The sequence below is a fragment of the Saccopteryx leptura genome, chromosome 1, assembly GCF_036850995.1.
Source record: "Saccopteryx leptura isolate mSacLep1 chromosome 1, mSacLep1_pri_phased_curated, whole genome shotgun sequence".
Classification (NCBI taxonomy): domain Eukaryota; kingdom Metazoa; phylum Chordata; class Mammalia; order Chiroptera; family Emballonuridae; genus Saccopteryx; species Saccopteryx leptura.
The window spans coordinates 378,030,849-378,057,730 of record NC_089503.1 but is presented as its reverse complement, the minus strand read 5'-3'; the positions used below and the strand labels follow the sequence as shown (position 1 = coordinate 378,057,730).

The 26,882-nt window shown below is 51.6% G+C and overlaps 1 protein-coding gene across 2 annotated transcripts; it reads left to right on the top strand.

The window, feature by feature from the left end:
• The first annotated feature begins 1,024 nt into the window (after positions 1-1,024).
• On the top strand, positions 1,025-24,201 carry TAF8 (TATA-box binding protein associated factor 8). 2 transcript variants are annotated; one of them, XM_066359427.1, is made up of 9 exons: positions 1,025-1,074; positions 2,573-2,729; positions 7,551-7,649; positions 8,117-8,179; positions 9,439-9,563; positions 11,779-11,926; positions 13,671-13,810; positions 20,826-20,965; positions 21,502-24,201. In XM_066359427.1, the coding sequence occupies exons 1-9, from the start codon at positions 1,030-1,032 to the stop codon at positions 21,518-21,520; spliced, it is 936 nt and encodes a 311-aa protein (XP_066215524.1). In that variant the 5' UTR covers positions 1,025-1,029; the 3' UTR covers positions 21,521-24,201. The 2 variants fall into 2 exon arrangements, with proteins under 2 accessions (XP_066215524.1, XP_066215525.1); XM_066359428.1 differs by having other exon boundaries at positions 21,260-24,201.
• The last annotated feature ends 2,681 nt before the right edge of the window (positions 24,202-26,882 follow it).

Genomic DNA, 26,882 nt, shown 5'->3' with positions numbered 1-26,882 from the left:
GGGGGAGGGGGTGGAGGCGCCCCCAGGCTCAGGTGCGCGTGGTCCCGCAGGTGCGACGCTGGTTTCCAGCCTCCTGCCTTCAGGGCCACTCATCCACGGGCCTCCAGGGAACAAACAACAGTAGGCGATGTTTCTCGCCCTCTTACTGCACATGTAGCACTGAGATAGACTTTGTATTACCTCGTTTATTCCCCACCTGCTCTCAATCCCACCCCAGTTTCACAAAAAAGGAAACTGAGGCACAGTGAAGACAGGTCATGTGTGGTAGTCCCACAGCAAGCGAATGTGAGAATTCAAATCAGGGTCTGTGTCCTGCCAGGCACCCGCAAAAGGAGAAGCCCCCGCACGAAGAACCCCCATCCGGAGGGGCTGACGAGCAAGTGAACAGAAAAGTCACAGGCACCGCACGCCCAGGGAGTGAGGCAGACAAGGGACAGAGCGTCCGATCGTCTGCGCCTCTCGGCTGGCCCCGCAAATAGCTGCGGATTAACTGAGGACCGCAGGGTGCAGTGGAAGATCTGGCTGGCTTAGGTGGTCCTTAGGTTCTGGTTGCAAGTGGGCCGCTGGCGGGCTGTGGAGTTGAAGCCCAATATAATAAGATCTCCCTAAATTTCCCGCTCAAAATCACCTGGAGAGCCTCACAATATATGCTCAGGCCCCTCCTGCAGACAGGGTGTCACTGGACCTAGGCGGGACCCAGCCAGGTATTGCTAACAGTCACGTCTTCGGCGTTCCAGAGGTGTTCTCTTTATGAAAAAAGGATTTCACGTTGAAAGAGGTGTGAAACCGTGGGTGCATTTTCCAACCTAATTTCGAAGCTCGCTGAGGAGCCATGAAGCCGTCGCTCACTGGAGGTCACGTGATCAGGGTCTTCAGAAGCCCCCTCCTACCCACCCCACCCCCGCCACCCCGCGGGGGTTCGGAAAACCTAGACCCGCGCGCGCCGCCCCGCCCCCTCGCCTCCCCACTTCGCCCGGCGACTACAAATCCCATCCTGCTCTGCGCTCGCGCACATTACGCCAGAGCAAGATGGCCGACACGATGGCCACTGCCGGAGCCGGCAGCTCCGGAACGGTAAGCGGGGGAGGCATGGGGTCGAAGCTGTGGAAGTCTGGGCATTCTGTAACTTTCCCCTAGCCTGGGCAACCAGATTATATCCGGACATCTATCCCCATCATGAGCTCCGAATGGAGGGAAGTCTTTCAGGCCATACATACCCCCCCCCTTTGGGTCTTGGCGGCGGCCTCCTGAGTTGGTGGACCTGTGTGCTGATTGGCTCGGTCCGGGGTTGGGAACCCGGAACACCTCCTGATTGGGCCGAAGAGCCCGTTTACGTCTTCTTATTGGCTCGCCAAAGTTGGGAGGGATTCCTGTTTCAAAATACTGAGCTTGTCTACTTTTTGGAGCTGTTTATCCTTTGCCCTTCGCTCCTCAGACTCATGTGTTATTGTTTTAATTTTCTTTGTTAGTGAAATGGTGTGAAGATGGGAGGAACAACAGAGATCTTCCCCCCCCCCCCATAGACATAAATTCAATCCCATCATGCCTGTTTAACGAGAGAGAGACCATTTATTCTGGGAGATTTTATTAATTCAATCCCATCATGCATGTTTCTGAAGCCATATATCCTGATAATCTGCTAAAGTAGAAAATAAGAAACAGCCATTTATTAGAATTTTAAGTTTTACGGAAGCAGAAAGGCTATCCCCGTATTTAGAGCCCCTTGGGTGCTCAATTACTACTTATTTGGCCGAGACCTGTAAGTGTAAACATCAAGGGCTATCACATCTTTTTTTTTTTTAATGTTTTTATTTATTCATTTTTAGAGAGGAGAGAGAGAGGGCGAGAGAGAGAGAGAGAGAGAGAGAGAGAGAGAGAGAGAGAAGGGGGGAGGAGCAGGAAGCATCAACTCCCATATGTGCCTTGACCAGGCAAGCCCAGGGTTTTGAACCGGCAACCTCAACCTCAGCATTTCCAGGTTGACGCTTTATCCACTGCGCCACCACAGGTCAGGCCCTATCACATTTTTTTTTTTTTTTTTTTTTTTAATCTTTCTTGAAGCTGGAAACGGGGAGAGACAGTCAGACAGACTCCCGCATGCGCCCGACCGGGATTCACCCGGCACGCCCACCAGGGGCGATGCTCTGCCCACCAGGGGGCGATGCTCTGCCCCTCTGGGGCGTCGCTCTGCCGCGACCAGAGCCACTCTAGCGCCTGGGGCAGAGGCCAAGGAGCCATCCCCAGCGCCCGGGCCATCTTTGCTCCAATGGAGCCTTGGCTGCGGGAGGGGAAGAGAGAGACAGAGAGGAAGGGGGGCGGGGATGGAGAAGCAAATGGGCGCTTCTCCTATGTGCCCTGGCCGGGAATCGAACCCGGGTACCCCCGCATGCCAGGCCGACGCTCTACCGCTGAGCCAACCCGCCAGGGCCCCTATCACATCTTTTTAAGCACTGATGAATAAATATTTATTTAGCAAAAGAACATTTGCTTGCCATTTATGATGTATGAACTATGTGATTGCATCCTTGTCCAGTGGATGAAAATCTTCTCTTTCTGGGCTGTTGATTCACAGAGATCGGGAGGTAAACAGTCCACTAACCCTGCTGATAACTACCATCTGGCCCGGAGGCGAACCCTGCAAGTGGTGGTGAGCTCCTTGCTGACAGAGGCAGGGTTTGAGAGTGCTGAGAAAGCATCAGTGGAAACATTGACAGAAATGCTACAGAGCTGTAAGTACCAGGAAACAGGCCTCCAGGTCAATCAAACATCTGTGCTGTGTCCTGCATTGTGATAGTGTTTGAGAGGATTTAAGAAAAAGAAGAACATAATAAAGTGACATACAGGTTTCAGAATCAAATAGACCTAGGTGTAAGTCATACTCTGCCGCTTAATAACTTGGGCAAGTTGCTAAACCTCCTGACTCTTAATTTCCTCATTTATAAAATGTAGTAATGATTTGCACCTCATGGAATTGTGAAATGAGTGAGTTAACTGAGTAAATACATCAGTTAGTTGATGCTGGAACATTGTACGCTCTTGATGGCTTGTAGGTGCTTTTATTATTGCTGTTTGTGTTCTATACTCAAAGAACTTAGAGCTTTTTTTTTGGTGACCGAGAGAGTCTTAGAGAGAGAGAGAGAGAGACAGATAGAGACACACAGAGAGGAAGGGAGAGAGATGAGAAGCATCAATTCTTCGTTGCAGTACTTTAGTTGTTCATTGATTGCTTTCTCACATGTGCCTTGACTTGGGGGCTACAGCAGACTGAGTGACCCCTTGCTCAAGCCAGCGACCTTGGGTCCAAGCTGGTGAGCTTTGCTCAAACCAGATGAACCCTCGCTCAAGCGAGACCTTGGGGTCTCGAGCCTGGGTCCTCCGCATCCCAGGCCGACACTCTATCTACTGTGCCACCGCCTGGTCAGGCAGAACTTAGAGCTTTGTTGGAGAGTTAGGATTAATTCTTACAGAACAGATACTACTACATGATGTAATCAAATGCTGTGTTATGTATAAAGATACAGAGTAAGGGTGAATAAGTTTTACAGGACAGGAAAAATACGCTTTTAAAAGGAAATATCTTGAGGTTTAGGATATAATGTAGTTCCCTGTTTGGGCTTTTTTGGAGGTTAGGATGGGATGAGGGAGGGGGTATTTAAGGTGTTTTGGGGGGGTCAACAACTATGAATGGAAGTGAGAGAAAGGGTTAGGTAGAAGGAGAAGTTGAACCACAATGTAAGCCAAACAAAAAATTGGCCACCTCAGGCCCTGACCGGTTGGCTCAGTGTCGGCCTGGCGTGCAGGAGTCCCGGGTTCGATTCCCAGCTAGGGCACACAGGAGAAGCGCCCATCTACTTCTCCACCTTTCTCCCTCTCCTTCCTCTCTGTCTCTCTCTTCCCCTCCTGCAGCCGAGGCTCCATTGGAGCAAAGTTGGCCCGGGCGCTGAGGAAGGCTCCATGGCCTCTGCCTCAGGCGCTAGAATGGCTCTGGTCGCAACAGAGCGATGCCCCGATGGGCAGAGCATCGCCCCCTGGTGGGCATGCTGGGTGAATCCCGGTGGGGCGCATGCGAGAGTCTGTCTGACTGCCTCCCTGTTTCCAACTTCAGAAAAATACAAAAAAAAAAAAAAATTGGCCACCTCAGTGGGGAGCTCTAGGATGGTAATTGCTTATCAAGTCTCCCTCATCAGGTGGAAAGGTGCTGTCTTTATACTTCTGTGTTGATCAGTCACTAGATATGGGCTGCCCAGATCTGGGGTGTGGTGGCTCTCTGACATTTGGAACTGTTACACACCAAATGTTTTTGGTTTTGTTTTTTTTAATTTTTATTTTTTAATTTTTTTTAAATTAATTAATTTATTTATTTTTTACAGAGACAGAGAGTGAGTCAGAGAGAGGGATAGACAGATAGTAACAGAGAGAGATGAGAAGCATCAATCATTAGTTTTTCATTGCGCGTTGCAACACCTTAGTTGTTCATTGATTGCTTTCTCACATGTGCCTTGACCGCGGGCCTTCAGCAGGCTGAGCAACCCCTTGCTGGAGCCAGCGACCTTGGGTCCAAGCTGGTGAGCCTTGCTCAAACCAGATGAGCCCGCACTCAAGCTGGCGACCTTGGGGTCTCGAACCTGGGTCCTTCCGCATCCCAGGCCGATGCTCTATCCACTGCGCCACCACCAGGTCAGGCTTAATTTTTATTTTTATTTATTCATTTTAGAGAGGAGAGGGAGATACAGAGAGAGAGAGAGAGAGAAGGGGGAAGGAGCTGGAAGCATCAACTCCCATATGTGCCTTGACCAGGCAAGCCCAGGGTTTCGAACTGTCGACCTCAGCATTTCCAGGTTGACGCTTTATCCACTGCGCCACCACAGGTCAGGCCCAAATGTTTTCATAAAGCAGTGATATCAGACTTTTTGGCCTAGAACCCCTATGGACTCTTAAATATTGAGGACCCTGTAGAATTGTATATACATGATTTGGATAATATATATAATGTTTTTCCATATGAGAAAGTAAAACAGGATATTACAAACATAAAAATGAACATAAGCGTATGATTTATCATCCATCAGAGCCATGATGTCATCGCAGGTCCTATGACCTCTGGAGAACTACATGACCGAATGAGTAAAAAAGTCAAAGACTGTTGTCCCGGCTGGATAGCTCAGTTGGTTAGAGCATCGTCCTGATACACAAAGGTCATGGGTTAGATCCCTGGTCAGGGCGCATACAGGAACACATCCACGTTACTGTCTCTCTCTCCCTTCCTCTCTATAAAATCAATCAATAAATTAAAAAATATATATATATATGGTTTTTTAACTTGAAGGGAAAAAAAAGAAGAAAAAGGAAAAAAAAAAAGAGTCTTAATTTTACTATGAAAACAGTTTTGACCTGTGGGCTTTGGAAGGGTTTTCAGGGTCTGCAGGGATTTCTAGACCACACTTTGAGAACTTTTGTCCTGAAGGAATGGACTAATAGTTCCTTTTAGATTTCCCCTCAGTAAAAAGATGCTGCCCACCGTTGTCATGGTGGAGGCTAGTGTGAGTGACTTGCTCAGGGCAGCATGCCGAGTTGGTGATAGGGTTTCAGGGAAACACCCTTCCCTGTCAAGCACTACTTGCTTCTATCTTCTGGACCATTAGGCCTCCAGAGCAGGTGTTCCATACTGTTTTGGATCCCTTTTACATCTGATAAGTTCTGTGGACCCAGTACCAGAAAAAGGTGTGTGTGTGTGTGTGTGTGTGTGTGTGTGTGTGTGTGTGTAACATTGAGCATAGGTTCAGCTTTCATGAAACCTTCCATCTACTTCTGAAGCCCATTATTCATGGAGTCCAGCTTCATACTTTCCCCTTTCCCCTGAATGACTTGAGCATGACTCTTTTTTTAAAAAAAAAACACAGAAAAACCCCTTTTATTCATTGTAGAGAGGAAAGTGAGAGAAGGAGAGAGAGAAAGGAGGAGGAGCAGGAAGCATCAGCTCCCATTTGTGCCTTGACCAGGCAAGTCCAGGGTTTTGAACCTGCGACCTCAGTGTTTCCAGGTCGATGCTTTATCCACTGCGCCACCACAGGTCAGGCCTCATGACTCATATGGAGGTTCAGCTTTAGGCAGGCATTACAGACAATAAGACCTTTTTTCCTTTGGTGGAAAGTTATATATAGCATACAAGTTACCATTTTAACCATTTTTAAGTGTACAATTCAGTGACATTAAATATATTCACAGTGTTGCCTGACCAGGCAGTGGCGCAGTGGATAGAACGTTGGACTGGGATGCGGAAGGACCCAGGTTCGAGACCTCGAGGTCGCCAGCTTGAATGTGAGCTCATCTGGTTTGAACAAAAAAAGCTCACCAGGCCCTGGCCGGTTGGCTCAGTGGTAGAGCGTCGGCCTGGCGTGTAGAAGTCCCGGGTTCGATTTCCGGCCAGGGCACACAAGAGAAGCGCCCATTTGCTTCTCTACCCCTCCCCCTCTCCTTCCTCTCTGTCTCTCTCTTCCCGTCCAGCAGCCGAGGCTCCATTGGAGCAAAGATGGCCCGGGCGCTGGGGATGGCTCCTTGGCCTCTGCCCCAGGCGCTAGAGTGGCTCTGGTCGCGGCAGAGCGACGCCCCAGAGGGGCAGAGCATCGCCCCCTGGTGGGCAGAGCGTCGCCCCTGGTGGGCGTTCCAGGTGGATCCTGGTCGGGCGCATGCAGGAGTCTGTCTGACTGTCTCTCCCAGTTTCTAGCTTCAGAAAAATACAAAAAAGAAAAAAAAAAAAAAAGCTCACCAGCTTGGACCCAAGGTTGCTGGCTTGAGCAAGGGGTTACTCAGTCTGCTGAAGGCCCGTGGTCAAGGCACATATGAGAAAGCAATCAATGAACAACTAAGGTGTCGCAATGCGCAACAAAAAACTAATGATTGATGCTTCTCATCTCTCCGTTCCTGTCTGTCTGTCCCTGTCTATCTCTCTGTCTCTGTTAAAAAAAAAAATAGTAGGGGATATTTCAAAATGAACATGAAGCAATAAAATATCCCTTAATTTTAAGAAAATATATTCACAGTGTTGTAAAACCATCAGCGTTATTTGTTTCCAGAACTTTTTCATTATTCCAAACAGAAACTCTATACCCAGGAATAAGAGCTCCGTATTCCCCTCTTCCCTCAGCCTCTGGTAAACTCTCATCTACTTTTTGTCTCTGTCATATAGTTAGAATCTTAAAAGACTTCATTTTTTGTGTCTGGCTTATTTTCTTAGCATAATATTGTCAAGGTTCCTCCATACTGTAGCAGGTGTCAGAACTTCGCCCCTTTTTTATGGCTAAATAATATTCCATTGTATGGGTAGACCCCTTGTATCCATCCATTCAGTTGTTGATGGGCACTGAGTCCTTTCCATCTTTAGGCTACTGTGAATGATTCTGCTACGCACATCAGTGTCCAAGAGTCTGAGTTCCTTCTATCAATTCGTTTGGGTATACACCCAGGAGCTGAATTGCTGGCTCATATGGTAATTCTGTGCTTAACGTTTTGGGAACTGAGAATAAGACTTCATGCCTTTGATCCATTCCCAGACATTTCAGAAATTGGAAGGAGCGCTAAGTCTTACTGTGAGCACACAGCCAGGACCCAGCCCACGCTGTCGGATATTGTGGTCACACTCGTTGAGATGGGTGAGTACTCAAGTTTCCAGTTCTTCAGTGTAGCTCAGCTGGAGTCATGGGAGAGAGAGGCGTCCCCAGGAGTCAGCCCCACCTGCTGAGTTGTATTTGAATTCCCTTATGGTTCTCCTGGTCTGCTTTTAGCTTGATAGGGTTATCAGTTTAGGATTCCTCTGAGCTCATGTAAGAGTTTAAGCTTGGGAGTTTAAGCTATTTCTTTCTCTCTTTTTTTTTAATGTTTATTTTTACTGATTTTAGAGAGGAAGGGATAGAGGGGAAGAGAGAGACAAGAACATTAATCTGTTCTTGTGTCCTGACTGAGGACCAAACCAGCAACCTCTGGCTCTTCAGGACAATATTCTAACCAACTAAGCTATCCAGCCAGGGCACAGTTTAAGCTCTTTCAACCCAATATACTGTCCCTTCCATGTTCAATATCCAGGGGTTTGGGCAGTAACTTTTGTTTACCTGCGTCTTAGGTTTCAATGTGGACACTCTCCCTGCTTATGCAAAACGGTCTCAGAGGATGGTGATCACGGCCCGTAAGTGACTTAGCACCGAGGTGCTCAGTTTGCGCTCAGTTAATGCGTGTGGAATGAATTAGTTGAATAGGGCAGGGATCAGTTTGCTGAGCTGCTTCCTTGTGGCAGGCTCCCTTCCATTATTTGGGGCTCCCTGTGGTGTGATCTCTGCTTGGGCCGATAGGCCGGGGATGTGAAGTGCAGTCGCCAGGAAGGAGCACCGTCTCTGAGATGTTGCTGTGGGCCTCGTGCTTTAGCCCCACCGGGCAGCTGCTGCTGCTTGCAACATGCTAAAGCTCCTGTTCTTCCTTAGATCACGGGCCAGGACGCTGTGGTCTGTAGGCCTAATCTGGCCCACTGCCTGTTTTTGTGAATAAAGTTTTATTGGAACATAGCCATGTGTACTTACTTTTGGTTGCTTTTGTGCTATAATGGTGGCATTAAGCAGTGATGACAGATTGTATGGCTTGCAAAATCTGAAATATTTACTCCCTGTCTATACCAAAAGTTCTGTGACCTGTGCCTGTGATAGACACTGACCGCCATGAGCTGAGCTGGGGGTAACCAGTGTGACCTGGAGGGCCTGGGAGGGGTCACTAGGTTATTTTTCCATCACGTGTTTCAAGATGGCATCTTTTTTGTGTGTGTGTGAGAGAGATGGGCGGGGGGGACAGATAGGGACAGACAGACAGGAAGGATGAGAGATGAGAAATATCAGTTCTTCCTTACGGCTCTTTAGTTGTTCATTGATTGCTTTCTCATACGCGCCTTGACCGGGGGGGATTCAGCAGAGCTAGTGACCCCTTGCTCAAGCCAGCGACCTTGGGCTTCAAGCCAGCGACCTTTGGGCTCATGTCTCTGATCCCACGCTCAAGTCAGTGACCCCGGGCTCAAGCTGGATGAGCCTGCACTCAAGCCGGCGACCTCAGGGTTTCAGACCTGGATCCTCCGCATCCCAGTGTAACACTCTATCCACTGCACCACCACCTGGTCAGGCTCAAGCTGGCATCTTTGAAGAGCTTCCTCCCCAGTAGCAGTGGCAGGTGCCATTTTCAATCCCCTGTTGCTGTTACTAGTCCACGCTTCCTTTCCCTGATGGGCATGTCCCTGCTTTCTGGGGTCTGTGAAGAGAGTCAGCAGCCCGCCTAACGCCTCAGTTTCTCAGCAAATGCAAAGTACCTGTTCAGAAAATTGGGATCCGGCATTTACTTTGAGAACAGGAGGGTTTGAATGGAGACCCAAGTCCTCGGTGGAAGTAATCGGTTGTGACTCTGTTGCAGCTCCAGTGACCAACCAGCCAGTGACCCCCAAAGCGCTGACCGCAGGGCAGAACCGGCCACACCCGCCGCACATCCCCAGCCATTTTCCTGAGTTCCCCGACCCCCACACCTACATCAAAACTCCGGTGAGTGACGGGGACGGGACGGGTGGGCGCAGAGCGGCCAGTTCCCGCTGCCCGTCGGACCAAAGGTGTGCGGGTGAACGGTGGGCTCAGAACCCCAAATGCCTTTTCTCACGGATAAACGGTTTGGCAAAGGAGCGCTATATCCTCCGGTTGGCTGACGAAAGTGTAGTTAACAAGAAATTGAAGCCGGAGGGAGCAGTTTTGTGCGTCCCACCAACACTCAAGGACCCGGCCACGTGGAGAAGAGATGGGCAGGATATTCCGCAGAGGTTTCATAGCAGTTCTTAGTGGGTCATAGGTAACTCTTGTTGTTTTGTGTGTGCTTTTCTGGGTTCTCCAGATTTTCCATAGAGAAAGAGTTATTTTTGAAACCGGGGGAAAAGATTGTTTACGATGTACTCGGTGGTAACGTGAAATGGGACTTATCGTACCTGAGTTCTGGGTCTGAGTGAGGACAGACTGATTGTCTTCTACGGTTCTGATGTGCTCCCACTTGCCAGTGAGTGGTTTCGCCCTCCTGGGAAAGGGCGTGGGCAGAGGAGTCCCCGAGCCTCCCCCACACACTTCCTTTGTCCCCGCTTCCACACCATGTACTGGTGCTACTAGGGCCTCGTGCCGGTGGTCGGGGGCCGTCCTCCGGGACATTTCTCCACACCTCAGGATGCTGGGGCAGGAGTAGATGGTCATGGTCACTCACCATTGCAACACCGCTGTCGCCCTTGACCAGTTGTCTCTGTTAGTGTCCTACAGCTGCCCTGACAAAGTGCCACAAATTAGGTGGCTTAGAACCACAGAAATGTATTACTGCCTTACAGTCTGGAAGGTACATGTCCAGAATCAGGGTGTTGCCAGGGCCCTGCTCTCTGAGACCGGTAGCAGAACTCCCCCTTGCCTCTTCTAGCTGGGAGGGCTTTGCCTGTAGCAGAACTCCCCCTTGCCTCCTCTAGCTGGGAGGGCTTTGCCTGTAGCAGAACTCCCCCTTGCCTCCTCTAGCTGGGAGGGCTTTGTGGGCACCCTGGGCGCTCCCGCGCTTGGAAAGACAGCACTCCCGCTCTCGGTCCTCACATGATGTTCTGTGTGTGGCTCTGCCCTCACATGGCCATTTTCTCACAAGGGAGAGAAATGTGTCCTATTGGAGCAGGGTCTTACCCTACTCATATAACCAACCAACCTTCCTTCTTTCCTTTCCTTTCCTTCCTTTCCCTCCTTCCTTCCCACCAGCTTTGGGATCGTGTCAATGATCTCACGCTTGAGCAAGATGAGCTCTCTCGCGCTCAAGCCAGTGGCCTTAGGGTTTCGAACCTGGGTCCTCAGCATCCCAGATTGACGCTCTATCCACTGCGCTACCACCTGGTCAGGCATGTTTTGCATTTTTAATGTTTATAACAAATATGTTCAAAATCCACTCAAATTTTTTATTTTGGTATGATTTTAAACATGACAGAAAATCCTGTTTCTGTGTTTGGGTGTGGACTTGGGAACTGTGTGTAGGTGACACACCTGAATTAACATTGAAGCAGTGGGGATGTTTTCATGTGCCTTTTTTTAAAAGCCTCTCTAAAAAAAAAAAATCCTATCTCCTTATCACAATGAGTAGTTTACTGGTGTTTTGGTCACTGTGACAGTATCACCTGTACCATCACGAGTTGAAATGTTTTGGCCGACTTCTCCTGTGATTAGATCTCAGCCAGGTCTCACTCCGCAGAGTGACTGCCAAGGAGCTCGGGACCGAGAGCAGGAGGGGTGTCGGGCCTTCCGTTTCCTGTCCCCTTGCACTTACAGTAATGTCAGTCTGTAGTCTTTGGGGGAATCTTTTGAGACAACATGTCCATTTTGTGAAGGCTGGTTTAAGATGACAAGACAGGACAGTCCACACATCCATTTAACCAGCCACTCATGTCCTGTAAGATGTCGCATCACGCTGAAGGCCTGGTGGTCCCTGTCAGGGTTTCCTCTGAGGGGTCCTGCTCGTCCTAGACCTGAGACCGGCTGTCACGGAGCTAAGTGAAAGCCCAGGGTCCGTGTAGAGCAAATACTTGTATGTTTCTTGACTTTTCAGATGAAAAACAAATACTAATGATAGCTCTGCCCTTCCATTGGCCTTTGGGGGTCTCTTCTCAGTGATGGTGGAAGGGTAGAGAAACAGCAAGGCAGGGCCCCAGGGCGAGCAGAATGAGCCGTTGGTACTATTCCGGTGCCTTTGCTGTTCTTTCAGACGTACCGTGAGCCCGTGTCTGACTACCAGGTCCTGCGGGAGAAGGCTGCATCCCAGAGACGTGACGTGGAGCGGGCACTCACCCGCTTCATGGCCAAGACCGGCGAGACCCAGAGTCTCTTCACAGATGATGTCAGCACGTTTCCATGTGAGACTCTGTCCCCTCCATGCGCCCTCTCAGACTATCATCTGAGATAGTCACAGCGTCTGTCTTCCCTTACTCTCGACATGGGAGGAAGAGACAATGTCCTTGTCTTGGGGGTATCTCATTTCTCAGATTTCTGGCTCCTTGTCTCAGGTCGTAAGGGCCTTGTCCCTAACTGAGGCCTCTGAACAGTTACGGCCTCTGTTGGGATGGGCCATCTGAGATACACTGAGTTTACGTTACCTCCAGAGTGCCTGAGCCCTGGGCGTCAGAGAGACTCATGCAGTGGAAGTGGCAGCCCTGGTAGTGGAAGGGACAGTGGTATTGGGGCGGGACAGTTACAGAACACCTGCCAGGCCCTGCCCTTCACCACGTCCTCACAGGGGTACCCTCTCGTGTGATTTCTCATCTCGGAATGACCATTTCCCTGTGTGACCGAGTCGTTCGTCTCGGTAAGCCTCGTGTTTTCCAGAGGTGAACAGGGGAGATGGGTTTGGGTGATTCATTCAGAGAGCGAGTGGTCGCTGTGTGCCTGTCGCCCCCCCCCCCGCCCCCAGTAGTAGCAGCTAAGTTATTAAGTGCCAGACGCTGTGCTAACCGTGTCCCTTAAATCATCTCATGAAATTCTCTTGGGTGCCTCTGAGTTAGGAGCTGTTACTAACACCGTTGTAGGAAGCCTGGGCTTGTGCGGAGGAGCAGGGAAGTAATTGCCCAAGGCCACACAGCGAGTAGCTTTCAAACCCAGTTTCCCGAGAGTCACATTCTACCACACAGAGACTTACTCATTTTGTCAACAATTGCTTCTCATCCTCAGTGCTTTCTTTTTTTTTTTTAATTTTTATTTATTTATTTTCTACAGAGACAGAGAGTGAGCCAGAGAGAGGGATAGACAGGGAGAGACAGACAGGAACGAAGAGAGATGAGAAGCATCAATCATTAGTTTTTCATTGCGCGTTGCAACACCTTAGTTGTTCATTGATTGCTCTCTCATATGTGCCTCGACTGCGGGCCTTCAGCAGACCGAGCAACCCCTTGCTGGAGCCAGCGACCTTGGGTTCAAGCTGATGGGCTTTTCCTCAAACCAGATGAGCCCGCACTCAAGCTGGCGACCTCGGGGTCTCGAACCCGGGTCCTCTGTATCCCAGTCCGAAGCTCCATCCACTGCGCCACCGCCTGGTCAGGCTCCTCAGTGCTTTCTGGAAGAACGGGAACGCTCATTTACCTGCCGGGCCCTCTAGCTCAGAGGATACACTTACAGGCGGAGTTCTCACGCTCAGCACTTGGACTTGAATCCTTAGGCAGGCTGATGGGATCGATACGTCTGCTCTAGAAATGAGGCCTACAGAGCTCACCTGGCCGTGGGCGTGCGATCACTGAGCTGACGGCTTACTAGGAGTCGGCCCCAGTCCTGTCTGATGTAGTGGCCCTTGAGGGAACCAGGCTCTAAAGTTCTGTCACTCAAGGTCAGATCCCACTCGGCCCCTTTCTGTGTGCTGCAGGAGGTCGTTGAACCCGCTGTCTCAGGTTTCTCGCATATATAATGGGGTGGGTCGTTATACTTAGCTGTGGTGGTGGAGGTGAGGGTTAGAGACGGCACGTGTGAGGTCTGTGGGACATGGCCGGGCACGGGTAAGTGCTCTGTGTCGACCACTGTCCTCATTCAGTGCGGCTCCCTGACCTGGTGCGAGGCTCCCAGCCAGCTGCACGGCCCTGACAGCGAGTGTGTGCTTCTCTCCCGACCCCACAGTGATCGCCGCCAGGCCTTTCACCATCCCCTACCTGACGGCTCTTCTTCCGTCTGAACTGGAGATGCAGCAGATGGAGGAGACGGACTCCTCGGAGCAGGACGAGCAGACGGACACGGAGAACCTCCCCCTGCACATCACGGTGGGTCCCGCCTTCTGCCTGCTCCCGAGTGACCCCCACGCTAGCCTGCACTGCCCTCAGCCTGTCTATCACCTTGGGAAATGGACATGCCCTATACCAGGTCTCTGCCTGTACGTTAGGGACTTGCATAATGGGTTTGTGACGATCTCAGTGTGACTGATCTGTAGCAGGAGAGATAAGTCCGTGTCCTGGGGGTTCATTCATTCATTCATTCAATAAAGAGTGAGTGAGCACCTGCCAGAGCCGGTGGGGTCAGTAGGAGACAAAACCAGTAGAATTTTCTGCCCTCATGGAGCTAAGGTGTGAAATAATAAATTAGGAGATGGGGAGCCGCTGTGGGCATGGGGCCACGTGGAATTAGGGTGACTGAGAAGGTGACTTGTGAGTCGAGACCTCAGAGGAACGAAGCATACACATACGTGGGGGCAGAGCACTGCTCAGTGGGAACAGGATGCAAAGGTTCTGAGGTGGAAGCTGTTGTGCTGAGGAGGAGCAAGGCCATCAGGGTGGCCCGAGTGGCACGAACAAGGGGGAGAGGAGGGCAGGAGATGAGGGGGGAGCTCATGGGGGAGTCAGATGTTAAGGCTATGTTTCTCTCAGAGCTGACGGGGGCTTGTCACCAGCCTCAGTCAGGTTGCTGTGTCGAGACGAACAGGTCGGGGTAGGAGCAGACGGGAGGCTCTTGTAGTAAACTGAGAGATAGTGGTGGAACCGAAGATAATGACGTGACCAGATGAATTATCGGTCCAATTCTGGATTGTTTCCATAGTAGAGCCAACTGATGGGTGGATGGGAGATGGGAGAGGAGGAGAGTTGAAGGTAAATGCAAGGTCTTTTGTTTGAACAGCAGGAGAGATAAGAGTTGCCGTTAGCCGTGACAGGGAAGACTGTGGGGTGGAACAGGTGGATGGGGGGCAGGGAGAAGCCAGGAGTTCAGGATTAGAGGAGGTAAGTTTGAGATGCTTAGTAGACATCCAGGTGGTGGTGTCAGGTAGAGAAATGGATGTATGAGTTGGAGTTTGAGGAGCTGTTAGTGCTATAGGTGCAAATTTGAGAGTCATATGTGTACGTAGTGTCTAAAACCATGAGACCAGATGAGCTCCTAGGGAGTGAGCAAACAGGAGAAAGGCGAAGCGTGCAAGGAGGGAGGGCCAGCAGACTGCGCCCTGGAGGCCTGAGTCTCCGGCCGCTCAGGGTGTGAGAGGGCCCTGCGCAGAGGCAGAGGGCCAGCAGGGTGCGACCCTGGGAGGCCCGGGGCTCCTGCCGCTCAGGGTGTGAGAGGCCCTGCACCCCTGGGAAGCCCGGGGCTCCTGCCGCTCAGGGTGTGAGAGGGCCCTGCGCAGAGGCGGGGGGCCAGCAGGCTGCGCCCTGGGAGGCCCGGGGTTTCTGCCACTCAGGGTGTGAGAGGGCCCTGCGCAGAGGCGGGGGGCCAGCAGGCTGCGCCCTGGGAGGCCCGGGGTTTCTGCCACTCGGTGTGAGAGGCCCTGCACCCCTGGGAGGCCCGGGGTTTCTGCCACTCGGTGTGAGAGGCCCTGCGCAGAGGCAGAGGGCCAGGAGGCTCCTGCCGCTCAGGGTGTGAGAGGGCCCTGCACCCCTGGGAGGCCCGGGGCTCCTGCCGCTCAGGGTGTGAGAGGGCCCTGCGCAGAGGCAGAGGGCCAGGAGGCTGTGTGTCCCGACGTCCGAAAGAAGGAAGCATTTCAGAGGGAAAAGAGTGATCCCCTGGGTCAGAAGCTTCAGTTAGTGTCAGTGATGTGAGGACTGAGAATTGGTCCATTCGGTTTGGTGGTTGTGAATGTCATGGGTGACCTTGGCCAGAGCAAGGTCAGTGAGAATGAGAGCAAGGGCCTGCAGTGAAGCCAGAATGGGAGCCGAGAAGTTGGCATCTGTGAGGACAGATTTGCGCCGTCCATTACAGTCACCACTGGCCACATGTGGCTGTTTTTATTTTTTTAATGTTTGTTATTTTAGCGAGCGAGAGAGAGAGAGAGAGAGAGAGAGAGACAGGAACATCAACCTGTTCTGTGTGTGTCCTGCCCAGGAATTAAACTGGCAATCTGTGCTTTGGGACGATGTTCTAATGGTCCAGTGGTCGGCAAACTCATCAGTCAACAAAGCCAAATATCAACAGTACAACGATTGAAATTTCTTTTGAGAGCCAAATTTTTTAAACTTAAACTATACAGGTAGGTCCATTCCTTATCGAGGTAGCGCCCGCACGTGGCATTTTGTTGAAGAGCCACACTCAAGGGGCCAAAGAGCAGCATGTGCCTCGCGAGCCGCAGTTTGCCGACCTAAGCAACCAACTTAATCGGCCAGGGCACATGTGAATGTTTTAATTTAAATTAATTTAATTTAAATAAAACTAAAAATCTTGTTTCTTAGTTACACTAGCCACATTTTATTTTTATTTTTTAAGATGTTACTGATTTTAGAGAAGAGAGAAAGAGAGAAAGGGGGAGGAGCGGGAAGCATCAGCTCATAGAAGTTGCTTCCCGTATGTGCTTTGACCAGGCAAGCCCAGGGTTTCAAACCGGCGACCTCAGTGTTCCAGGCCAGCGCTTTATCCGCTGCGCAACCACAGGTCAGGCTGCACTAGCCGCCTTCTACTGGCCATAGGTGGATAGTGGGCAGGGCAGATAGGAACATGTGTATCATCACAGAAAGTTCTGTTGGCCAGCACTTCTATAGATAGTTGTGTCAAGGGCTTTTGCAGTAAAGGGAAAGAGAAAAGTGGAATGGCAACTTAAAGGGATAATTAAGGACTTAAGAGAGGTGGGTTTTGATTTTGTTTTTATGATAAAAGAGAGATGTTTGCTTGCCGATGGGTGTGGTCTGGTAGACAGGGAAGATTGATGCAGGAGAGAGAAACGGGGAATGCTGCTCTTGGGCTAGTGGCCCGGCGTGGGATCCAGTGCCCGGGTGGAGGGGTTAGCCTCATTCCGGACACTTCACACACACCCGGGTGGGAGGCAGAGTGCGTGAGTACAGGGACAGGTGGTGAGGAGCAGTGCTCACCGGAACTTGTGGGTGTTCTTTTCTGGCTATGGGGGGGGGGGTGCCGGCAGGAGAAGGGATAAGAGCTCACTCTTGTTTCCACATCTCGGAAGGAAGTAAGGGAGATCCCAGAACTGCAGGAAGCTTGGCTGCCTCGCAGGCTTAGGGACCCTTAGCGGCAGGTCACCATACTCATCCATCCCGGAGACGGGCCCGGCTTTGAAGCAAAGGCATTAGTGGTTGGAGTTGGTCCGGGTGTGCCTGTGTCCTCTGCGGTGCGATGACCAGGTGGCCTTCAGCAGGTCCAGGTGGAGGAGGAGAGGACCAGGGCTCTTACTTGCTGACGCTCTTCCTTGCTTGAACAACATTTCTTTAATGTTGAAGGATTCCTTTCAGAATTAGGGCCGGAGCCCACGGCTCCACATAAAGCAGAGGAACTTGTCGTTCTTCGCTTCTGGGCTGAAGTCAGTTAATTTGGTCTGAGGTACGGTGATTGGCTGATGGGCTGAGGGAGGGTCACCCTCTGGGAAGGAGGACTCTTCTGAGCAGCCGTCGTCGCCCCTTTGTAGGTTCAGAGTAGTTAAAGGGCACGCGCCTGTTACCTAACACGTCTGGTGGTGGCACGGTGAGGTCGTGGTGGCGAGTCGAGGCTGAAAGACTGCTGGGAGCTGCCAGCGCTCTCCTGGGCGCCCGGAGGCCAGGCCCGGCGGCAGAGGGCAGGGAGGCCTGCCCTGGGACTCGGTCTGGCCTGGCTTCAAATCCACACCGTGCCACTTGCCAGACGCGTGACTGGTTGCATTACCCAACATCTGAGTCTGTTTCTGCACAAGTACAGGCAGGAGTAGGAACACCTGCCTCCAGAGGAAGCCGGGGCTGAGAACACACGAGCTCGCGTGTCAGGTGCCGGGCACACGCGGCACACGCAGCGCACGTACCGCTGCCCCCTCCCGTGATTTGGGCTGGATACCACGTGCTGTCCTGTAAAAACTAAGTGCAAAGACTGAGAAAAGCATTCTAGCAACAAATCTGTCTACAATCGATTGGACTTGTTATTTTGTTGGACTGGCAAATACAAGCATATGTTTCGAAATTCAGAATGTACAGAGTGACGTCTGGTGACAGTTCTTTCTCTCATCCTTGCTCCCAGTTATCCCCTTTCCTGCCTACTACACAGCCGGTCACCAGTCCCTTACGTGTCCTAGAGACATAGTTTTCTCGTTGTTAGACACAAACAGAAAGTGACAGATGTCGCCCCCCTTGCCGTTTGCGCTCATTGGGGTGTCTTGGCCGTCACCCCGTGTCTGTGTACAGGAGTGTCCTCGTCCCCACCCTCAGCCTCATCCTGGATGCCTCCCTTGACTTGAACCTGTCCCCTGTGGCCATGGAGGTGGTTTTCGATCGATAGCATTTACAGACATTGTCACAGTTGACTACATAACTGGTATTTTAGGTTCTTCTTTTATCTGTCGATGGCCCTCACCTCTAACCTCTCAAGGACTCTTACGACAGTTTCCACTTCACCTGGTCGGAATTCTCCACCTACTTGAACATAAAGGCACTCTTCATTTTAAGTTAGGCTGTAACAATGGTTTTTCTCTGGCATTTGAACTCGCTGCCTCCTGCAGGTCATCCCAGAGTCTAAACTCCTCTTCTATGAACACTGTTCCCGTCGTTTGTTTATTTGGCGCTGGTGGGCTCGTTCACGCGCTGCCTGGGCCCGCCCTTCCAGGCTCCAGGAGCTCCTGACACCCCCTCTGTCCCCCCTGTCTTCACAGTCTTGGTCAGTTTGGTGCTTCGCTTCTTGTCTCCCTCCTGTCTCTCCCCATCTCAAGGCTGCCTGTCCCTGAGGAGGCGAGGAAGTGGCCTTTTCAGGAGCTGGGCCTGGGAGAAGAGAAGCCGTGGTCCCAGGACTGGGACCCGCATCCCGGCCTCATGGGACACAGTGGGCCGCATGCAGGGGCCTCGGTGCCCCCAGCAGAGGTCGCAGGGCTGCTTTTCAGCACCCTGTGTCACCTCCGTCCTTATTTCAGGAAACACTGAAGGTGCAGTTGAAGTGACCTTCCAGTAACTCTAAAGATAGGGTGTTTGTTGACCACAGGGAAATGAGAAGGAGGGGGATAGTTACTAAGTCAAGCCATAAAGAACTGTAGAAAGGGTAGGAGCCACAGCCAAGGCCGGGCTGGTGGTCAGACCTCTGTCTGGCATGGGCTAGGACCTAGGTTCACCTTGGGGCACTCGCTTTCCGGAGAGCTTCCGGAAGGTCCACAGTGGCGCTGAGCCACCTTGTGGTCCCACCGGGTCAGGTGTTGGAGAAGAAAAGTATGGGATGGGGTCCTTGGGGAGAGCACGATGGATGGGACAGTGCAGGAGGGGCAGGGAAGCCGGAGGTGACCCGGTCTCTTCAGGTTCCTGCGAGGCCCGCGGTCTTGGGGGGACAGGCTGCTGTTCGTTTTGTGCCGTCTGACCACGGTGCCCTCCGCCCTGCTGTCCCTTGACCAGAGGGTCTGCTAGTGGAGGTCAGGTCCTCTTCTGCCTCAGTTACAGAGCGGGAATCCCAGCGACAGAACCTTTGGCCTGTGACCAAGAGGCACAGCCCAGCCAGCGTCTCCGTCCCTACGGTCACTTAGGAGTGAGCTTCCAGGTCAGGCTCTGCATCCCCTTCCCCTGCTCTGCTCATTTTACAGAGTTTAGAAACTAGGAATATAAATAAGGAAAGGAGAATTAATCACCCATATTCGCAGAAACAGTTTTTAAAATTTTTTTTCTGTTTACACACAATTGTGATGTTTAAAAATTTCTAATTGGGTTCATACTGCATATATGTAAATTTAGGAACTTTTCTGCAAAAGCATTTCAAAAACTAAACCGTGGTCCTGGCTAGTTGGCTCAGTGGATAGAACGTCAGTTGGTGTTATGGACATCCTGGGTTCAATTCCAGATCAGGGCACACAGGAGAAGCAACCATCTGCCTCTCTCTGCCTCCTCTCCCTTCTCTCTCTCCTCCCCCTTGTCTCTCTCCCCCACTCCCACAGCCAGTGGCTCAGTTGGTTCAAGTGTCAGCCCCAGGCGCTGAGAATAGCTTGTTGGTCTAAGCATCAGCCTCAGGCACTAAAAATGCCTCTTACTGATTTGAGCATCGGCCCCAGGCAGGGGTTGCTGGGTGGATTATGGTTGGGGCCTGTGTGGGAGTCTGTCTCACTTATCTCCCGTCCTCTCACTTAAAAAAAAAAAAAAAAAGGACCTGTGGTGGCGCAGTGGATAAAGCATCGACCTGGAAATGCTGAGGTCGCTGGTTCGAAACCCTGGGCTTGCCTGGTCAAGGCACATATGGGAGTTGATGCTTCCAGCTCCTCCCCCCTTCTCTCTCTCTGTCTCTCTCTCTCCCTCTCTCTCTCCTCTCTAAAAATGAATAAATAAAAATTAAAAATTAAAAAAAAAAAAAGGAAGGAAAAGAAAAAACCCAAACTGTGAGAGACCTGGTCTCCAGGCTGCCAGCAGGGCTGTTGTAGATGCTCCCATGTTGGTGCCAGACACCTCTGGCCTCTGCTGTAGTATGACCATTGGTACCATGTGACAAGTACCAGATATTTGAGAATTGGGGGGGGGGGAACATCTCCTGCTTTACATTAGCTTTGGTCCGGGAGAAACCCTCAGCGTATGATCTGTTCTGACCCCATGTCTCAGTCCTGCAGAGCATAGAGGGTCACTTCTCTTTTTCTTCATCTCCCCATAGGGGGCTTCCTTCTTGAGCACCTAAATTTTAGCCCCTGACCCCCTGCCTCTCCCTGGTCTCTGTTCTGATTCATGTCCCTGCCTTGTCAACAGCTTGGGGTGTTGTGCTCTGTGCTCCACTGCCAGAGCTGTAGGTCTCCCCTTTCTCTGACAGCCAGCCGCTGCTGGGCCACTGTCGTCTCGTGTGCGGCAGAGATGGGCACTTCAGAAGGAGCATGGTCCCTGAGCCCCCAATCTCTCCGTGAGAGGGATGCTAATAGTAGTTCTTCATTTCGACTTTCGCTCAAAGGATGACTCTGGAGCTGAGAAGGAGAACACCTCTGCGCTGCAGCAGAACGCGTCCTTGTCCGGGAGCCGGAACGGGGAGGAGAACGTCATCGATAACCCCTACCTGCGGCCCGTGAAGAAGCCCAAGATCCGCAGGAAGAAGTGAGTTGGGGGCTGGGGTGCAGACAGGCTTCTCCGGCCAACCGAGCTGGTCTTCTCTGCCTCCTGGCAGAAAGTGGAGGTTCACCAGGGGGTCTGAACCTTGGGGAAGCTACTCTGATGAGAGCAAGTAGTTTCCTTGTCCTCTCCTTAGTGATTTCCTGTGTGTACCTCCCATTGCATGGAGGTTCCTACAGCCCCAGGACCAACCCTCACCGCCCTGGAGTTGTTGCCTCCTAGAAGGCCAGCAGGTGGGGCCCCCACCAGGCAGGCTCCATGGGTTGCTCTTCTTTCTAGGTCTCTCTCGTGAGCTGAAAAGGAAGCCTGCCTTGTACAGAGACGCAGCGCCACCCTCCTGGGGGAGTTAAAGCCACTCGAGGGAAGCAAAGAGGGTGGCCTCCCCGTGGTCCAGCCACGGCTGCTGGGTGTGACCGAGCATGATTTTAAAAGCAAACTCTGTATTAACATTTCCTGTTTTCCCTGGATGTTTGAGCCGAGGAAGATATGATGGTAATAACGAGGCTTTCTTAATCAACCAGGCCACACTGTGGGGCGTAGGAGCAGCCGATGACTCCATTTATTCTCACAGGACCAGACCCCTCTGAACCCGAAGGACCAGGGAAGCGGCAGGAGAGAAGGTTCTGGGCCTTCCTTGCTGCCTCCAGAGAGACTGTTGGCCTCGTTGGTATTTCCGGCTGCCCGGACCCTTCTGTGGACTCACAGATCATCTGTAGCACCAGTTTGTCGTCCTAGAGCCTCGTTCTTATTCCTCCCCTCCCCTGGGCTCTGCGTGCCCTGTTGCATGGACTGAAGGTCACTTTCCCTTCCCTTCATCTTGGAAGCGGGAAGCCCACGCGTCCCCCCTTGATCTAGGGCCGGCAGGAGTCGGGCGGTGTGGGCAGACACGTCATGTTGGAGAGCACTGCGCTCCAGCGCCCGGATTCGCTCACCAGTGTGTGATGAGCACTCCCTCCCGACAGATGTGTCCTTCAGCGTCCCTCGTGGAATGTGCGCTTGGGACTGCCACCCTGTCCGGCCCCATCCCAGAAGAAGTCTCCTCTGGCAGGAGCGCTGCAGTGCTGTCGTGCGCCGGGACTGGATGGAGGAATCACCATGAAACGCCAGGGAGGGATTTGTGGGGGGTAGCGGGAGGGGTGAGACCGCGAGGGCTGGGAAGCCTGCTCCGCTCTGTGTGCGGGAGGGAGGGAGGCCGGCACAGACGCGAAGCTGCGCTCCCACCTCGCAGGGACATGGCCCAGAGGAGCCTGCAGGCCGGCCACGGTGCTCTTCCAGAACCTGCCTGCCTCCCGGGGAGAGACTCCATCCTCCTGTGCCCCGCAGGCCAGAAAACGCGAGTTTAGGGCAGATGCTGGGCAGGCTGCTACCTTTGGCTGGTCTCCAAAGGAAGAGACTTGAAAAGCAGTCCGAGGAAGAGGAACGCCAGGGGCAGCTGGGAATTAATGCGGCATAGAGGAGTTCCCCGGGTTAGCGCCCTCAGGTCCGTGCTGAACTTCTACACGGCTTCCTCTCCCGTGCTTGGGGACTCACTTGACAGCAGGCTCCTTGGCCCTCTGGGCTCCCTGTTGTCTGGGGCCCTCCATCCTGTCACCCAGAGGGGAAGAGCTGTCAGGAACTGAAGAGAGGACCCGAGTGAGAAAAGGGGATCCCCAGCTCTGGACCAAGGAAAGCTTTTCCAGGTTTATGGGGCCCTGGAACACCTGCCATCAAAAGCAGTCAAGGGGCCAGTGCGGACCCCTTGGACTTGGTGATTTGGCTTTTGGCGATTCTTGGTCTGTTGAGTTGGACTCCAGTCCCAAGTCTGAATCCTGGCAGAGGCAGGAGGAGACCTCCCAGCTTGCTGTCTGCCCTCGCTGCTCGGGCACAGTCACCTGGTCAGTATTCCCGCAGGTCCTCTTGCGGGTACTGTCCAAAGCTAAGGCCCGCGTGCCGTTCGCTAAGGAGAAGGTGGGATTTGGGAAGGAGTCACCGTTTGCTGCGGGGACTGTAGAGGCTGTGCCCTGGAGAACACGCTGGGTGACGGTTAGACCAGTGACATACTGCTGTGGAACATCTGTGCCTACTTCTCAGTGTACATTTACAGAGTCCTATTTTTTATAATTTGGGGGGAGTTCTTGGAGGGAAAAAGCAGTAAACAGAGCCAGATTAAGAATGTGGTGTGTGAGCTCTTGATGCAAGGTCGTGAGGAAAACTTCGTAAATGAACAGTTTTATAAGCTTTGAACTTAGTTTGTATTCAGAAGTCATGGCAGTAGGTCTGGAAGCAGGTAAATGAGGCTCACCCCGTCTGTTAACTAGGTCCCCCTGGAAACTATCTGAAACTTTATTTTGGAAATTTTAAAACCCAAAATTAGAAAGTATATCTGTTTCCCCTGTATATGTGTTTCATCTAGGGTTTTTCCCCCACTTTTTCCCTTTTTTTCTTCCTGGAATATTTTTTAAAGCATATCTAAGACCTGTATCATTTAATCTGTAAATATGTCAGTATGCATCTCTGGTAGGCTTTTTAAGATTTTTGAAATAACTATAGAATCACAGGATGCTGCAGAAGAAAATGTTCAGGGAGCTCATACAGACCTTCCAGGTCCCCCAGCGGCAGCATCGTGTATAAACACAGGTGCAACATCGAAACCAGGATGACGACGTTGGTGCCGCCCACAGTGCATTCTCCTTTCCCCATCTCCTCTGTGTGTGTAGTTCTGTGCGGTCTTGTCATGTGTAGATCCAGGTAACCACCACCACCGTCAAGAAGCGGAACGCGTCCATCACCACGGGCTCCGCCTCTCCCCAGCCCTGACACCTGGGAACTGCTGCTCTGGTCTCTGTCTCTCTCATTTTATTTTTTAAATGTTATATATAAATGGACTCAGAAAGTTTGTTATCTCTCGAGGTTGGCTTTTTTCGCTCGCATAAGTGAGAGTGAGCCTTCCAGGCTGTTGTATGGGTAGGTAGCTCCTTTTTATTGCCGAGTAGTATTTCATGGTATGGATGTACCACAGTCTGTTTAATCTGTTAACACCTTGAGAGACATTTAGGCTCAATAGCCCACTTTGGGGCTATTCTGAATAGTGTCTGTGAACATTTGGATATAAGTTTTTGTGCAAACATAAGTTTTCATTTCTCTGAAATAAATGCCTAAGAATGCAATTGCTGGGGCTTCTGGTAACTGCATATTTCATTTTAAAATAAAGTTTTCCTATATTGTGTTCCTACCAGTGGTGTATGAGGGATCCAGTATCTCTACGCCAATATTTGGTGCTACCATTATTTTAGCAATTTTGACAGGTGTGTGGTAGTATCTCATTGTGATCTTAATTTGAATTTCCTTAATAGCTAGTTGTTGAACATCTTCCCCCCCCCCCCCCCCGAAGTGAGAAGCAGGAGGGAGGCAGAGAGACAGCCTCCCATATGCGCCGGACTGGGATCCACCCGGCATGCCCACCAGGGGGCGATGCTCTGCCCATCTTGCTCTGTTGCAACCAGAGCCATTCTAGCGCCTGAGGCAGAGGCCACAGAGCCATCCCTGGCGCCCCGGCAAACTTTGCTCCAATGGTGCCTTGGCTGCGGGAGGGGAAGAGAGAGACAGAGAGGAAGGAGAGAGGAAGGGGTGGAGAAGCAGATGGGCGCTTCTCCTGTGTGCCCTGGCCAGGAATCGAACCCGGGACTCCCGCACACCAGGCCGACGCTCTACCACTGAGCCAACCGGCCAGGGCCAGTCCTTGATCAATTTTGAGCACATTTTTATATGAGGCGCGAGGTTTAGGTTGAGTTCATTGTGATGTCCTGTTGATCCAGCAGCATTCGTTGAAAAGCTACCCTTCCTCCATTGAATCACATTTGTACCTTTGTCAAAAATTAGGGGTTTTTTTGGTATGGGTTGTTTGGGTTCAGAGACCCCCTCCTTTTTAACCAGTCATCCTGTCAATATCACTTAACAAATGAGCAGTCTCTTAATGTTCATATTCATTCAGATTTTTCTAGTTGTTTGTTTTTAACAGTTGGCTTGTTTGAATCAGAATCACAGTGAGATCCATACATTGCCACTGGGCGTTCATGTCTCCTGAGTGTGCACAGCCCCTCTGGGTTACTGATGACACACGCCGTCCCGGACCTCCCGCCTCAGTCCTCCCGCAGCCCCAGCCTGGCCCGTGCTGAGGATGCTCCGCAGGCCTCTTCCTCTGTTTCTGACCAGGAGGACGTTGAATGATTAGTGGAATTAACCAAAAAACCAGTAACAAAACCGTCTGGGCTTTTGGGAGAAGCAAAGTAAAAGGAGCTTTGTTTTTATGGAACCCTGGAGTCTCTACTTGGAGGCCGTGTGGTTTGGTAAAAGAAGGCTTGGTGACATTTTTTAATTTTTTTAAGTGAGAAGTGGGGAGGTAGTGAGACAGACTCCCGCAACCCCCCCCACTGGGATCCACCCGGCACCTCCTGTCTGGGGCCAATACTTAAGTACCTAGCTATTTTTAGCACCTGAGGCTGGTACGTGCAGACTAACCAAGCTATCCTCGGCGCCTGGGTCCACACTTGAGTTAATTGAGAACCAGATGGTCACTTCTCCTGTGTTCCCTGACCAGGAATCAACCCGGATGTTCATACGCCCGGCCGATGCTCTATCTACTGAGCTACAAGCCAGGGCCTAGTAACATTTATATTTAGTTTACCAGCTGTGAGATTTGGGCCAAATCACTAAGCCACCAAGCCAATTTCTATAAAATGCAGTAATTATGATACCTCATCAGGAGGATTTAATAAGAAGGTCTGCAGCTGTGCTTTATACATCACAATTATTCTGTTGCCAAGCCGTTTTTCTTTTCTGTTGCTTTTAAAATTATATTTCAAGACTAATACTAATTGAGTGCTGTTGCCAGTCATGGTTCTAAGTGTCTTACACTTACCAACTCATTTACTCCTCACAGTTACCTCAAAAGTAGATGTTCTGAGTGTCCCCATTTGTAGTTGAGGACACGGAGGCCCCGGGAGGCCAGTAACTGACCTCGGGTGGCTGAGCTGCTGAGCAGCCGCCGCACTGCCGTCCACCCCGGCGTCCTGCCCCGGAGTCCGCGCTGCTGACCTTTCACGTGCTCACCTGCGACCACACAGGCTGCTGTTTCTCGCACGCACTGAGCACTCCCGTGTCGGTGATCCCACCGCACACCCACACCCTCCTTGGCTTGCAGGTGTGAGGAGGAGACAATAGAAGTGGAACCACTTACGGAGAAGGATGTTGACACTGCTGATCACTGCTGGCGTCCATTCCTTGATGAAGTGGATAAGGGGACAAAAATGTATATGAAGACTGAGCCCTGGCTGGGTAGTTCAGTTGGTTAGGGTGTTGTCTTGACACACCAAGGTTGCAGGTTCAATCCCTGGTCAGGGCAAATACAAGGATCAAACCAATGGATGCATAAATAAGTGGGACAACAAAATCAATCAAAAATATTTTAATACACTTGGCCAGTTTATGAATAATGGATCTGTAACGGATTATTAGGGAAAGTAGGGTGTCCTGGTGCCCAGAGTGAGGACCGGGTCAGGGGAGGGGCCAGCAGCCTCTTGCCTGGGGATCCCTGGCAGAGTTGGGCTGGAACAACTTTTTTTTTTTTTTTTCTGAAGCTGGAAACAGGGAGAGACAGTCAGACAGACTCCCGCATGCGCCCGACCGGGATCCACCCGGCACGCCCACCAGGGGCTACGCTCTGCCCACCAGGGGGCGATGCTCTGCCCATCCTGGGCGTCGCCATGTTGCGACCAGAGCCACTCTAGCACCTGAGGCAGAGGCCACAGAGCCATCCCCAGCGCCCGGGCCATCTTTGCTCCAATGGAGCCTTGGCTGCGGGAGGGGAAGAGAGAGACGGAGAGGAAAGCGCGGCGGAGGGGTGGAGAAGCAAATGGGCGCTTCT

Excerpts from the sequence above, each read along its gene's own strand:
- TAF8 (XM_066359427.1), top strand. The coding sequence starts at position 1,030 with ATGGCCGACACGATGGCCACTGCCGGAGCCGGCAGCTCCGGAACG. Across the intron at positions 8,180-9,438 it reads GAGGATGGTGATCACGGCCC|CTCCAGTGACCAACCAGCCA; the intron begins GTAAGTGACTTA and ends ACTCTGTTGCAG. Across the intron at positions 9,564-11,778 it reads ACACCTACATCAAAACTCCG|ACGTACCGTGAGCCCGTGTC; the intron begins GTGAGTGACGGG and ends CTGTTCTTTCAG.